This window comes from Mustela lutreola, chromosome 4 (genome assembly GCF_030435805.1).
Source record: "Mustela lutreola isolate mMusLut2 chromosome 4, mMusLut2.pri, whole genome shotgun sequence".
Classification (NCBI taxonomy): domain Eukaryota; kingdom Metazoa; phylum Chordata; class Mammalia; order Carnivora; family Mustelidae; genus Mustela; species Mustela lutreola.
The window spans coordinates 125,731,681-125,747,693 of record NC_081293.1 but is presented as its reverse complement, the minus strand read 5'-3'; the positions used below and the strand labels follow the sequence as shown (position 1 = coordinate 125,747,693).

Here is a 16,013-nt window from a genome sequence, read left to right as displayed (position 1 = left end):
CCACCCAGGCGCCCCTTTCTCCCTAATCTAATCCAGGTCCTGGTTGGGCAGGAAGTTCAGCTCCCTATCACATCAAACTTGCAGAGACATGCTCTGATACTGAGCATGAAAGGAGAGACCCACAGAGAAGGCAAACTCTAGGTGAATCATCTGCACTTTAGCTGATTCTCCTGGGAGCTGAGGGGGCCGGGTGCGTAAACTCTTGCTGAAGAAGAATGGCAACAGCTGGGCCCTGCTAGGGCTCCCTATAGTCTCTCCTGCCAAATTTACATCCATTCCAAGATGACAAAGGTCTCTCAGTTTTGTTTTGTTTTTTAAAGATTTTATTTATTTATTTGACAGAGACCACAAGTAGGCAGAGAGGCAGGCAGAGAGAGGAAGGGAAGCAGACTCCCTGCCCAGGAGAGAGCCCGACGCAGGGCTCGATCCCAGGACTGTGGGATCATGACCTGAGCCGAGGGCAGAGGCTTTAACCCACTGAGCCACCCAGGCACCTCCGTCTCTCAAGTTTTTTTGCAGCAGAACCTGGTAGCAAAAAAGGAGCTTCGCCTGTTTGCAGGATTCCTCTGAGACAGAAAAATGCTCTGGAAACCATAGATGAGGCAACTGATTAGTATTTGGGTTCTTACTGACTTGGATTGGATTTAAAATGCTGACAGAGGGGCTGCATTCCAGAATGAAAGAATGAAAGTGACACAAAGAAATCTAGATGAATTCTTGTGATTGGCTGCGGCACTGGAAAACATCCCCAGCCCTTTGGCTAAAACCAGGCGAGACTCTGAGAGATGTTATCACGATGAGACAGCAAGTGCCCCGGATTAAGATGGACTTCTTTAAAAAAGTCACTGCTGCTCAAGTCAAGGCTGAGTTAGCCTAAGTGCACAAACCATGTGCTCCAGGCAGAAAGCTATCTCCCTCTGGCTTCTGAGTCAGGGAGTTCCCAAAGTTGAAATGAAGTGACAGTAATGATGATCTTGCTGTGCTGTCTAGGCTTTGGGGGGTTCAGAGACACTGGATCTTTGTTCTGCTGAGTTAAGTGTAGCTGCTGCATGCTTAAAATTGAAAGCTAATGTTCTTTACTCACTAGTGTGGAGATACTCTTTCCCTCTGCTGCTGATGCCTCCTTCACCCACCACCCTGATTTTAACTGCTTTAAGGAGAAGGATACTCAGGTTTGTCTCTCTCTCTCTCTCTCAAAGAATAGTTTAAATAAATCCTATGATGAACACACTATCAACATTTTAGATAAGGACAGAATCAATAACAGAGCTGTGGTAGGACAGAAATAATGTTTGGGTGCAGTATTTTTTAGAAATAAAAATGAATGCTAAAAACCTATGATGGGGGTGCCTGGGTGGCTCAGTCAGTTAAGCATCTGACTCTTGGTTTTGGTTCAGTTCATGCTCTCAGGGTCCTGAGATTGAGCCCTATGTCAGGCTCTGTGCTCAGTGGGGAGTCTGCTTAAGATTTTGTTCCTTTCCCTCTACCCGCCTCCCCGGCTCACATGCATTCTGTCTCTCAAATGAAGAAGTCAATAGTTAAAGTAAACCCTATGATGAACACACTCCCAACATTTTAGATAAGGACAGAATCAATAAGAGAGCTGTGGCAGGACATAATCAGTCTTAAGGCAGATACTGATCCTGTGTTGAGGCTGTTTGTACAAGGGTCAGCTAGCCCCCTTTATATTGCCTAGTGAAGACTGGGGCCTGGGGCACATCCCTAAATGCTGCACTCTGGCTACAGCTGTGGCTGTGGGTAGTAAAGTCCTTTGTCTCTGAATCGGCAGTCCCGTGTCTTCTGCCAGCATCCCTGAAGCCTCACAGTCTAACCTGGTAGATTGCAAGATGGGTAAAAACCCCTGGCAGTTCTTGACAGGTTCCGTCTCCACTGTTAATATTCTTCCATGTAATGGGAACATCCACCGCAGCCACCTAACCGGTCTCCCCGCTCCTGCCTTTACCTTTAAGTCTGTGTCTTCAGCAACTTGATATATTTTGTTCTTTTTTGCTTAGAATGTGAGATTATCAAACTCCTCTGCTTAAAATCTTCCAATGGTTTCTTTTTCCGTATAGATGAAATCTAAACTGTTTTGCTCTGGCCTGTAAAGTCCTACATGATTTAGCTTCCCTGCCTACCTCGCAGAGAAAAATCACTCTTCCATCTACTCATTAAACTATAGCCATAAATACCTTGCTTTTCTAAGAGTGTTTTTTTGTTTGTTTGTTTGTTTGTTTTTTGTTTTTTGTTTTTTTTTTGCGTGGGTTATTCATCCTTGCTGTTTCTTTTAAGTAGCACATAGACTCCCCATTGCTAACTCCTTCCCATCCTCCAGCAGAGTATTATGAAGTAGACACTAGCAGGCGTGGCAGACAGATTTTGAAAGACGTTGAGATTTGAAATATTTCTTTTAAATCTTCAAAATAGTCAACATGGGAAAACTGGAATGCCTTTGTGAGTATTTGAACCTTGTCAAAATTCCATTCGCCTCCAGAGGCTCTGCTTACTGTGGGGAAAATGCCCACCTGTGCCACACTCTGTAAAATCCATCTTCTTGAGATGCAGAGTATGGTCCTTTGTCCAGCAGCATCTCCACTACCTGAGAGCTCACCAGAAACCCAGATCTTGACCTGCCTCTTTTCTTACTGAATGAGAATCTATTTTTTAGCCAGGTATGCAGGTGAGCTATGTACGTTGAAGCTTCAGGAACACTGCAGTGACATCACCCCCCTTTTCTTCCATCACAGCCCTTGAAGCACTGCATGAATCACCTTGGATTTTCCTGGGTTCGTTATTTCCTCTCTGTCCCTATCCTTCCCTTGCTCTCACTAGCCTATAAGTTATAAACGTTATAAAAGGTGTGTTTGTGTTGATAGCTCTATCTCCAAGGCCCATAATAAGTACTCAAATATTTTGGGAAGACTTGAATGAACAGAACACTCCATAATTACTATTAAGTCCTTTATGGATGATTTTCCCCCAAACATGACCTAGCTTTTATTTGTATCACTTCAACTGTGATTGGATCCCTGATGACTCAGTGTTTGATTCTTATGCTGTGATACAGAAGGAGATGGCCTGGATATTTCTCAAAGATGTTTGAATTTTTGGATTCTTACCTCAAGTTCTTGCTTGCTAGGTCTTGGATGCTTTTATAGTTTCAACTAGTTTTGCTTGTTCTAGACTCCATTCTTTCAAACTCATCTGCCATATTAAGGATAGATAAGTCTGGGATGTAATACGAAAGGCATGGATTTGCATTGGAAAAACTTGTCCTACTATTTCTTACCTGTGCCACAGGGGAAGTTAATTATCCTCTGAGTTTGTTTACTCACAGGGATACTAACATTTGCCTTTCAGGGTGCTAATGAGGATAAGTGAACTCATATATACAGAGTATTTAGCATAAGGTTGAGGGTTGATCAGTACGAGTTCCTATCTTTCCCTCTTACTTCTCATCATGTCACTTTTTGCCTGAGCCAACAACCAACCAAAAGAAAATAAAAATTTAAAAATAGCAGGACCTCAGAACCCTTACTGATTATTTAAATGAATTCCTCTGCCTGTTAAAAATCTCACCAAGTGGCCAATTTCCATTAGTTTCTCACTAGACTCCTCCTCCAAAGCCATTTTCTACTTGAGTAAGACCAGTATTCCTGTGTTCTGCTTGGTTCATTCCTGTCTTGCCTCAAGAATATTCCCTATATGCCTTATATTCTCTAAGCTCTGTAACTGCACATTCCTACCAAGGTACAGTGTGAACTCCCTCCTCTTGAAGGAGTATTCCTGGAAAGACCATTCTTACTGATCCAACTCTTTTTTCAAACCAGTAGGCATTTAAGAGCTTGTTTCACCAATTTAATTATAAATTCTCCTGTGTTAATCTTGAATTCTTTCATGCTTGTTAATTTTTTTCCCATCTGGGATATGAGCTTTTTGAAGACTAGAGTAGTGCTTTATACTTATTTATAATTCACAATGGGTGGCAACGTACTGAGTCATAGACCTTGCTGACTGTTTGATGGCCAAACTCCTACTGGCTGCCTGTAAATATTTGGCTGAGTACTTTTCTAATGCTGTTCATTCTATCTGAAACACCTGGTCTCCCTCTGGGACATTTTAAATCTCATTCTTGTACTGGAATTTCTAGAACAATGGTCTCAAGTTCAAGTGCTTATAGGTTCATGCATATGCCTAAGTGAAGGGAGCCAGTTGTAAGATTCCAGGATTGGTAGCTGTGTGCTCTGTCTAGAGGCATAAACACCAAGGTCTGGCTCAATGTTGCATTCAGGAATTTGAGTCCGTTAAGAGAAACCAAGAAGTGGCTTGGTGGCTCAGTGGGTTAAGCCTCTGCCTTGGCTCAGGTCATGATCTCAGGGTCCTGGGATCAAGCCCCACATTGGGCTCTCTGCTCAGTGGGGAGCCTGCTTTGCGCCCCCCCCCCCCGCCCTGCCTGCCTCTCTGCCTATTTGTGATCTCTGTCTGTTAAATAAATAAAAACAAAATATTAAAGGAACCAGCTTTTTTTTTAAAAAGAGAAAAACCAAGAATTTGAATATTTGTATAAAATTCCTCAGTTTTCTAATTTTGACAAATATTTCAAAGAATTTCAAAACAGCACATGCTTTACCTAAAGACATCTGTGAGACAATAAGAGCATGTGATTCAGTAGGGCAGTGGTTTGCAGGCTTGGCTGCAAATTACTCCCTTGGGGAGCTTTGAAAAATCCAGTTGTCTAGGCCACAGCCCAGGCCAATTAAATGAGAATCTTTGGGACTGTGTTCCAGGTACCAATACATTTTTTTCCAAAGCTACCCCATTGATTCAATGCACAGTCAAATTTGAAAACCAATGTGTTGGAGTCTCCATTCTATCTTCTTGTTTCTTTTGCAAATTTAGGATTGGAATTATTTGCAAGGAGTGAGGCCTCAGATGATTTCAGTGTGATTGGGTGCCTTAATTAGCTTGGACCCGAAAATGCTCTGCAACCTCTGCCCATTTGCTTTAGGCCACATGGTAAAACTTTTGGTATCATCTGCTAATTCCTTTGAGTCAGTTGATCTCCTATATTGCTATCCTGTGATAGGAAAAAAGTCATTTTTTTTTTGTCTTTTAGAAATAAACATTAATTCATTCAATAAAATTAAATTTTCATAATGCTATTTGTTTATTCTCAGTAGTATCATCTGCTCTTTTTTCTTGGTAGCTTTTTGGAGAATGAATAGTTTCAAATCACATATCCAGGGTTAAATAATTAATATAGTAATTGGTTCACAGTCTCCATACCCTAAATCATGTCTGCTGAAGATAGCTTCCTAAGAACTTAAGTCCTTCCAGATCTGTAGGAGTGGCTGCGAACGTGTAGACAGAGGATGGAGAGGGCAGCAGTAAAATGCATTAACTCTAGCTGTCCATCTTGATCCCCACTCTCTCAGTTCTAACCCCCTTGTGGCTCATGTGATATGACCTTTGATTTTGCTGATTCAGTTCTGATGTTTTCTCCACTGACACATTTTCCAACTTTTTTTTTTTTTTTATGGTGGTCGTAGCATGCCTGACCATTACCCCAACGCTGAACTTAAGTTATTTTCCCTGTTCTTCCTTTAGTTTAGTCTGTAGTTTGAGTCACATGGTTACGAATCATTTAAAAGACAAGCAACATTGAGCTTTGCGAGTCTCTTGAGGCCATATTTTAAATAGCTTTGTCTTCTTTTTGAGCTGCAATATTCAAGATTTCGGTAATACAGGAATTGCTAGTAAACAGAAGATTTGGGGACGGTTAGAGCCTACAGCAGCACTTTACTTTGTAAAATTATGAGGTAACAAGGAAATGTTTTGCCTCTGGAAAACTTTATGACAACTTAAGAAATATAGAGAATAAAACCAGTTGCCTCAAGAGAAAAAAATTCTTAAACTCACTCCTCAGAAGATACTAAAATCAGAAATATATGCAAAAGTAACTGATGGATGGTTTCAACAATTTAAGAAATTATGGTAGAATGACAAACTGTTTCTTTCAGAAGAGAAGAATTATATTGATGCCCAGAAATTTGAACTATGCATTGCTAGAGACTTTATGAATAATCACTTCATTAGGTTACTTGAACTTATGCAGTAGTATTTTTAACTAGTTTGAGGAATATGCAGCAAACACCTACAGAAACTAAAATTGTATAACAAGTGTAACAAATTAACATTATGTTTTAATCTCTTTTAGAGAAGTAATGATGCTTATTTGAAGCTTGAGTCACAGTGTTTAGATCTGATATTGGCTTAATGTTGGAAGTCTCTTTTAATTTACGGATTAATTTGTGGCAGCCAGGTCCTCTTTCATATTACTTGAAGTATTCTCACCAGGTTCTTAGTGGTTTAATTCTTACCCTCTGGTGAATCACTTTCTAAATGTAATTAAAAGTTTTAGGTGGGCGCGTGTATTATATTTTTCTCCTACAAGTTTACAACTTGCTTAAATGACCATGTCATTTACATTTATTTTCCTTTCTGTGACTAGCACGGTGCTTTGTGTATTATACTCACTAATTAAGTGCTTTTAAAATATATTGGATTGATTTCCATATATAATATGATGGTTCCTCTTGGCATTTGCAGTTACCAACCTAATAAATGAGATGAAATAGGTCTATTTCAAATCCTACATAGCAAAATATTGGCAGGATAAGGGAAGAAGGAAAAGAAGAAACCATTCAAAGACTTACTCTGTAATCACTTGATGTCACATAAAATATAGGGAGGAAGGCCAGCCAAATGATGCACGTGGTATACATGGTAAAACCGATGAACTTAGCTTCGTTGAAATTTTCTGGGCACTTCCGAGTTTTGAAGGCGTACACCGTGCATAAGATCACCAGGATGACATCGTAGGTCAGCGAGATCAACATGCTGGCATCTCTGACATTGCATTTTAAGATGACTGTTTCCCGCTTCTCTGGGAGGGTGTAGCGTCTGGTGCCTGGAGCCTCCAGGATCAGCCACACAGACACCACCACAATTTGCACCAGTATCAGACCCAGGCAGATGAAAACCTGAGAACTAGGGCTGATGAATTTCGGCCTCTGAGCGCCATTCTTTACCCCATCAAAGATGCGGGCGATGCAGTTTGTCTTGGTCAGCAGGGCTGAGTAACAGATAGCGAAGGATGTTCCTAGCCCTAGTCGGCGCAGCGCACAGATGACTGGGGATGGCTTCGCGATGAAGAAGAAGGTCATGCAATAGGACAGGCTGACCCCAAACAACAGGATGTAACAGAGCTCCCGGCCTGAGGCTTTGACCAAGGGCGTATTGTTGTGCTTGATAAAAACAGTCACGACTATGCAGGTACACATGAAACCCAGGCAAGCGATGGTCACCGGACCGATGGCCCAGGCGTCTTCCCACTTGATGTAGTCCTCGGGAAGATTATAGCAGCCAGACAGGTCTGCAGTGGGCCACTGCCCGAGGCCACAGTCGATGCAGGTAAACTCGTCAGCCAAGTATTCGTAGGGCTCACAAGGGATGCAGATCCAGCAGCAGACATCCCCTGGTTGCATGTTCTTCATTTCATTGGGGGCACAGGGGTCACTGCACTGGGAAGTGGGGACTGAGCTCCGGGACCAGTGGATAGCATCAACATCCAGGGATAAGGTTTCTGCCCAATGACCAACCTTCAGGTAGGAGTACTTGCCACCCACATGCTGGAAATTGAACACGTTGTACCGTCCCATTCCATCTCCAAAAGTGTCGAACTTGACAATGCTATCCGCACCTTTATTTGGATTGAATGGAGCTGTGACATGTAAAGTGAAAGGGGGAAAAACAAAACACTGTTTAGACATTGAGGGAGAGATCAATGCCCGGCTTCTAGCAAAACTGAAAAAACAGCGAACAGGGATTCCAAGGCTGAAATAATTGACTACCATGGAGTTTACACATTAAAAGCTACTAGAGTACTCGTGTATTTACGAATTCATTCACTTCACATTTCCAAGTGCCTCCTGTGTGCCAAGTGCTCGGGAAAATCCTGAGCACAATACAGCGCCTGCCTTCAAAGGAGCTGATTATGTAACAGAGGAACTGGCAACCACGTAGTTGGAGTCTCTGCCGTGTGTAAATATTCATTCCCTTAAAGATTTCACTGTAGGAACCGGGCACAACTTTGTGTCTCATCCTTATTACCTATTTATGGTGTATAGACAACAAAGTGTTAGATGTTTTCATGAAAATAGAGAATTAATGTGAAGAATTTTTCTCTCTCAAAATGAAGAAAAAGCTTTTCATTACAAATGTACAGTATGCTGCCTTTTTAAACTGTTTTAAAACAAATATGATTGACATACAATGTTATGTTCATTTCAGGTCTATACCAAAAGGATGAAACAGTCCTATACATTACTCAGTACTCACCACAATAAGTATAGTCACCATCTGTCATCATACAACAGTATTATGATATTATTGACTGAATTCCCTATGCTATAATTTACATCTCCATGAATTAGTCACTTTACAGGGCAAATTGGTACTTCTTAATCCCATTCTGTACCTTTAATCCCCAACTCCTCACTCATCTCCCCTCTGCAAACACCATTTTGTTCTCTGTATTTAAGAGTCTTGTTTTTGCATTTTTAAAATTTGGTTTGCTTTTTAGATTCCACATACAAGTAAAATCATATGGTATTTGTCTTTTCTCTGTCTGACTTATTTCACTTAGCATAATGACTTTGAGGTCATCCGTGTGGTCACAAATGGCAAAATCTAGTTTCTTTTTTTTAATGGCTGAGTAATAGTTCATTTTGGTACACATGGTGAAACCAATGAACCCCACACCCCACATCTTTCTTATATTCATCTGTCAGTGGACACTTGGGTTGCTTCCATATCCTGGCTACTGTAAATAAAGCTGCAATAAACACTATTTTTTCGAATTAGTGTGTTGTTTTCCTCTGGGTTAATATTCAAGTAGTGGAATTACTGGATCATATAGTATTTCTCTTTGTAATTTTTAAAGGAATCTCCATAATGTTTTCTACAGTGGCTGCCTATGGTATGCTTTTAAACAGTTCAGGTGACTCAGAAGGGAAAAAATGGTAACCCACCCACAATCCTTTAACCCTTATATTTTCATATTTTAGGGTATATTCATGCTCTATATAGCATGTTTATATTCTCATAAACATACTTGGCCTGGATACCTTAAAGGCACCAACAGTATATAGAAGCTAGGTGACAGTGCATTAAAGTTTGTTCCTGACAATACAGTGTCCAGAGCCCTCTCCCTGTCTCACAGCTTGCTGCAAGGATTCAAGAAGAGCAGCTCTCCGAGCATCTATGTTTCCTCTCATCCAGCTGTTTGTTCATCATGTTTCTCTTGCCAGTGTCTGGGGCACCCTGACCATCTGTTTTTATGCTACCTGCTTTGGTCTGTGTGCTTACTATTTCATATTGTCCATCTTTATGCTTTCAGTGGGTGTAGAAGAAGAATGTTGCTGATATCTACAGGTACACAGGCAGACTCTACTAGTTAGGCTAGGTAGTAGGCTAAGTAGACCCCAAATTGTCCAATGGCTCAAAAAGAGAGACATTTACTTCTCCCTCATGAGATCTGGGTTGGTGGGTGTCTCTCCTCCACAGGGTGATTTGGGAGCCCAGATTCCTTTCGTCTTGAGGCTGTACCAATTTGCAGGGTCTCCTCATCATCGGTATCCATCCAGTGGAAGGAGGGAATGTGAAGCAGGTGTCCCTCCTTCTTAAAAGGGTAAACCTGGAAGTGCATCTGTTTCCATTCACATCTCATTCAGTAGAAATGAGTTTTCCAGGGCCACACTCATGTCAAGAGGGGCTGAGAAATATAGCCTAGCTAATGTGTGCAGCTAGAACCCTGCCATGCAATGAGAAAATGGAATATGGAAGACACTGTGACCTTACTCTGCAGGGGTTTTCTGTCTGTTGCCTTCTTCCTGAACTCCATTCCACCTTCTCTGGGGTTCATGTTGTTCCAGCCAGGGGGCAAACATCTTACCTTTCTTGGGTGAGATACTTTATGAAGGAGAAGGGCCCCTCATTGACTTACTTGGTGAAAGGAGACTTGACAATTTACCAAGTAGCCCTCTCCTGCTTAGGGCTCATAGATGCTCTTGGTGGCCTGCATTGGGTGGTTTACCATGATGTTTCAGATCACATATAAAATCTGTTAGCAAGTGTAGTCCAATACACCAAATTTATTCCTCATTTATGATTTTTTTTTCTCTCAATGATTTTGTTATCTTAGTTGCAATTCAACTGTTTTCTTTTTTTCTCTTTTTGGTTTTTGGATCTTTTTTTTACATTTCAACTTTACTAACTAATCTTTACCTAGCTTTCTGTCACATTACACAACCCTATCACATATGTCTATGTGTGTCTATATTCTAGCTATGAAGTGGCTTTGAGCTCATAGTGAGACAGAGGGATGTGGTATGAGGGCACAGTGTGGGATTTAGATGACTTGTATGTGATTCTCATCTCTGTCCTTTAACAGTTAGCCAGATTAATCTTTTTGACTCTGTTTTTTAATCTTCAAATCATAAATAACAATTACAAATAAAGTAATATAAAAATATAAAATGAAAAATTTCTACTTATTTTTAGCACTTGCCAGATATGAAACTATATGATAATTAAGTCTATGGTATTTATTTTTTCTCTTCATCTCTTTCTACAGTGGTATAATCTTTTTGCCATTGATACAAATTTCGACTATGCTCTAATATCTGTTGGAATGAGTGAAAACAGGAGTTGAAACAACTTCTTACTATAATTTTAAGAGTAGGAATCAGTATCAGAATTCTTATGTTACATAAAACATATCTTGTTTGGTCTATCACTAAAGTTTTAGGGACTCCTCTCATATGTTACTCCATTTATGTTACAAATCAATGAAATGTTTAATCTTTTAACACATTTTACATCAAGTGTAATAACTTCAGATGTGTTATTAATTTGTTTACTCTCAGCTATGCAATCAATCTCCACCAATGTTCAACTGATATCAGATTATTCTGTAAAAGATTTGTGGAACGAATGTGTTTTACATTCTTAATTAAAATTCTTCGTTTTTTTTTTTTAAAGATTTTATTTATTTATTTGACAGACAGAGATCACAAGTAAGCAGAGAGGAAGGCAGAGAGAGAGGGAGAAGCAGACTCCCCACTGAGCAGGTCCTCTGATGCAGGGCTTGATCCCAGGATCAAGGGATCATGACTTGAGCCGAAGGCAGCCGCTTAATGACTTGAGCCATCCAGGAGCCCCAAGTTCTTCGTTATTTTAACAAATATTTTAAAGTTTCTTAAGAGTAATGCATTTGATAGATGATAAAAAATGCTTGCTTTGTCTTTTCTGAGCTGGAAAGTGTTATGGGTAAGACTGTTGACCTGTGAGCTAACAGTATAAGCACTAGAAATAGAAAACATTCCTTTTACAAATCTTTTCTGGAAATGATCTAAGGTCATCAACTGGATATTGGAGGAGACTGGATAGTTGAAGTTAACAGAATAAATAACACATCTGAGGTTCTTGCATTTGATGTAAAACATGTTAAAATACTCAAGATTTCACTTATTTGTGATATATGAAAGGAGTCTTTAAAATTTTTAATGATTTGTTAAGCATAAAATAAAGAAACTGAGTTTGGTGTTAACATAAGAATTTTGATGGTTCTTCCTACTTCTGAGGCTAAGCTAATAACATTTCAATTCCCACATCTTTTTCTTGTTGGAAGATGTTGACCATTAATACATTTTTAAAAGATCATAGATAAAGACTTTAGCTCTTGCTTTTGCAGAATGTTGCCATTATTTTCATGAGACTATTTTAAAGCTGAGTGGCAGAATATATTTAGATTTTCATCAGTTTTTCTCCTCTCTACCTTTTTATTTTGAAAAATTTCAAACCTACCAAAAGGATAAAAGAAAAGTACAGGGGACACCACAGTATTGGGATCACCTAGAATTAACTAATTGTTAATAGTTCATCATATTTATTTTATCTGTCTATTTCTTTTTTGCTAATATATTTGCTATTAAAATTCTTTAAAAGTGAAATAACTATACTGAAGTATGTATAGAGCAGGAGTTGGCAAGCTATAGCCCATGGGCTACATTCTGCCTCTTACCTATTTTGTAAATAAAGTTTTATTAGAACATATCATGTTCATTTGTTAAGCCATATTATCTATGGCTGTTTTCCCACTACAGCAGTAGAGATGAATAGTTGTACTTGAGATTGCATGGCCCCCAAATATTTACTATATGATATGTTCCATCAAAATCATATAAACTTTTATTTTATAAAAAATTGGCGCATTTCATATCAAAATATATAGAGCAAAAGGAACCCATACACAGCAATTTGGAGCATACAATTTGGTAGTAAAGTTAAATACTCGTGTATCTGTTTTTTTAAATACATGTTTTTTATACATGTACCCTAGAGAAATTCTTGTACATGTGTACCAGAGACATGTAGATGAACAGTGTGAGTACTGTGTATAAGGGAAACACAAGTGGAAACAACTTCAGTTTCCAAAAAATTGGCACCAAAAAAATATTTTGTGTATTATTCACAATATCATATTGTTATGAAATAAAACTAATGGTGGCAATGGGAACAAAGATGGATGTATTTTAGAAACAAGATTGTGTGAGAAGACAATATGACTCTACTTTTATAAACTTCTGAGATGAACAAAACTCAGGGGTTGCATACAGAAGTGATAAACTTTTAAGAAAAAGCAAATAAATGATAAAGACAAGATTCAGGATAATGCATATTGGGTGAGAAGGATGTATATAGAAAGATGGGCCCGGAAGAGTGCAGAGATGGTTACGCATTATCTTCTGTTTCTTGTTCAGATGAAGTGTTTCCTGTGAATGATTATTTTATTGTTGTACTTCATAAACTGAACTAAGTATATTCTTTGTATGGCTTAACATTTCATAATGAAAATATTTAAAATATTAAAATGTGAGAATATGCTCTTCCAGACACAATAGGTATATTAATTAATCTTGTCACTCGAGGGGACTAATGTTGCTAGTGTTTATTTTTCCTGATTAGCACATTTGGGGGCTGAGCATGTAGTTACAATCAATTGCTCCTGTCCATATAATGAATTACTAGGAGATTTGCTAAGATATAATGGAAAATATAAATAATTTATATATATTAATTACAATTAGGGAAAGAACTACTCCATTTAAATGACATCAAACACAATAAAAAACCTCAGGATACATTTAACAAAATATGTGAAGGTGCAATTTACTTTATATCCATTTTGGATCTAACCTCAAGAACTGTTAGCTAATAAGTTTATGTTGCTTTAAGTGACTAAATTTGTGATAATTTGTTCCAAAGGCAATAGAAAACTAATATGCACATTAAAACTATGTCACATGTGTGCACCTATTCTGCTAATGAGGCTCTAGAGAAGCCTCATTACACACTGCTGGTGGGTAGGTAAATTGGTGTGCCCCCAACAGAGGGCAACTTGACATAGATTTTCAAAATTATAAATACACATGAATTTCACCCAGCAACTCCAATTTGTGGAATGTATCCTATATACATATTTGCATTTGTGTCAAATGATGTTTTCAATGTTTTATTTATTTTAGAACTTTATAATAGAAGAATATTGGAAATGATCAATAATGAGAAAACTGAATACTGTATAGCTATGGAAAGAAATGAGGAATCGTTCTGGGTGTCACATGTTATGGAGATATAACAAATATTAAAATGACACCATTAGAAGTAAACAAAAGCAGTACATTTACTATAATGTTTAATATGCAATCTTTATGTAAATGGAAAAAACAGAAGAATCTATTCCTTTCTTTATTATATGCAAAGGAACTCCAGAAGGATGTTCAAGAAAGTGGTTACCAATGGGCACGGAATCAGAAAGAACAGTTGCATGACAAAGATAGGAAGAAACTTTTATTCAATTCTTTCATAGACTTTTCGCATTTTGAGGCATGTGAATATGTTACCTATTCAAAATATAATAAAAAAAGGAAAACAGAAACTGCCTATCAGTTTTACATTTGAGTGAACTTCTAACCTGAGAGCGACTGAAACAAGCAGAACAAAGAAATGTGAAGTCCACAGAGACAGCACAAGGAGCAAGGTAAACACTTTAAAGCACGAACATCTCTGTTTTTTTGACTGTTTCCTAAAAAACAAAGAGGCAACCCACGGAATGGGAGAAGATATTTGCAAATGACAGTACAGATAAAAGGTTGATATCCAGGATCTATAATGAACTCCTCAAACTCAACACACACGAAACAGACAATCCTATCAAAAAATGGGCAGAGGACATGAACAGACACTTCTCCAATCAAGACATACAAATGGCTATCAGACACATGAAAAAATGTTCATCATCACTAGCCCTCAGGGATATTCAAATTAAAACCACATTGAGATATCACCTTATACCAGTTAGAATGGCCAAAATTAACAAAACAGGAAACAACATGTGTTGGAGAGGATGTGGAGAAAGGGAAACCCTCTTACACTGTTGGTGGGAATGCAAGTTGGTGCAGCCTCTTTGGAGAACAATGTGGAGATTCCTTAAGAAATTAAAAATAGAACTTCCCTATGACCCTGCAACTGCACTACTGAGTATTTACTCCAAAGATACAGATGTCGTGAAAAGAAGGGCCATCTGTACCCCAACATTTATAGCAGCAATGGCCACCGTCTCCAAACGATGGAAAGAACCAAGATGCCCTTCAACGGATGAATGGATAAGGAAGATGTGGTCCATATACACTATGGAGTATTACACCTCCATCAGAAAGGACGAATACCCAACTTTTGTAGCAACATGGACGGGACTGGAAGAGATTATGCTGAGTGAAGTAAGTCAAGCAGAGAGAGTCAATTATCATATGGTTTCACTTAATTGTGGAGCATAACAAATATCATGGAGGACAGGGGGTGTTGGAGAGGAGAAGGGAGTTGGGGTAAATTGGAAGGGGAGGTGAATCATGAGAGACTATGGACTCTGAAAAACAATCTGAGGGGTTTGAAGTGGTGGGGGGGTGGGAGGTTGGGGTACCAGGTGGTGGGTATTATAGATTGCACGGATTGCATGGAGCACTGGGTGTGGTGAAAAAATAATGAATACTGTTTTTCTGAAAATAAATCAATTAATTTAATTAAAAAAAAATAAAGCACGAACATGCCCTGAGAGACAAGAAAAGAGTGCAGCATCTTCTTAAAAAGGAACAATCAGAGAACAGTCATGAGCTTCTGGAAAAGAAACAGCAGAACTAGAAATTCAATACAAGGATGGAAAGGTACATTTGAAAAAACTCAAGGTTTAACAAAAGTGCTGAGAAGGAAAGCAGGAAAAACAGGAAAACTAGTGACTACTCTGTGGAATTTCAACATTAATCAACAAGAGTTCCAGAAAGAGAGAGAAAATGGAGTGAGGACATTATCAAAAGAGTCAAAGTGAATATCTGTGGAGAATGGATGTGGCTAGAAAAAGAGAAAAGCAAGAGACAGTTGTTCTTTCTCATAAGCTAGTTGAATTCATGTAAAAATTATGTGCATGTATTGTGATAAAAATAAAACTATAAAGTTAAAAAAGCATGATGAATAATTGAGCAAGGTCATGCACAACAGCTTACAAAGTAACTTACGGAAATGATATTTTGCAAATATTGTAACAAGAGCTTGATAAGGAGGGTGGTGAACAAATAGTACTTCTGGTGAAATTTTGTTTTTTAATACCGGTGTACCTGGTACTAAATTTGTCCAATATATCACAAAGTATGGTCTAATGTCTAAATCATTTGAATGCAGAAAATCCATGCAAACACTTCACATAAATGCATCACGAATTCTGAACCCTCAGCGGAAGCGTTAGCTTGGAACGAAAGGTTGCCGTGGCTATATTCCAGTGACAAAGCCTGAAAGGAGAACCTAGAAAAAAAAGATGAGCTGTGTCTGTCAAATATTCC

General features: G+C 38.7%; 1 protein-coding gene across 2 annotated transcripts in view; it reads right to left on the bottom strand.

The window, feature by feature from the left end:
- Positions 1–16,013, bottom strand: part of GRM3 (glutamate metabotropic receptor 3) — a 222,522-nt gene that overhangs the window by 18,292 nt on the left and 188,217 nt on the right. The window contains exon 4 of one of the 2 annotated variants that reach the window (XM_059170989.1): positions 6,717–7,783. The exons of the other annotated variant lie outside the window; for it this stretch is intronic. Coding sequence (XP_059026972.1) covers positions 6,717–7,783 — 1,067 coding nt within the window. The remainder of the gene's footprint in view (positions 1–6,716; positions 7,784–16,013) is intronic. 2 annotated transcript variants of the gene reach the window in all.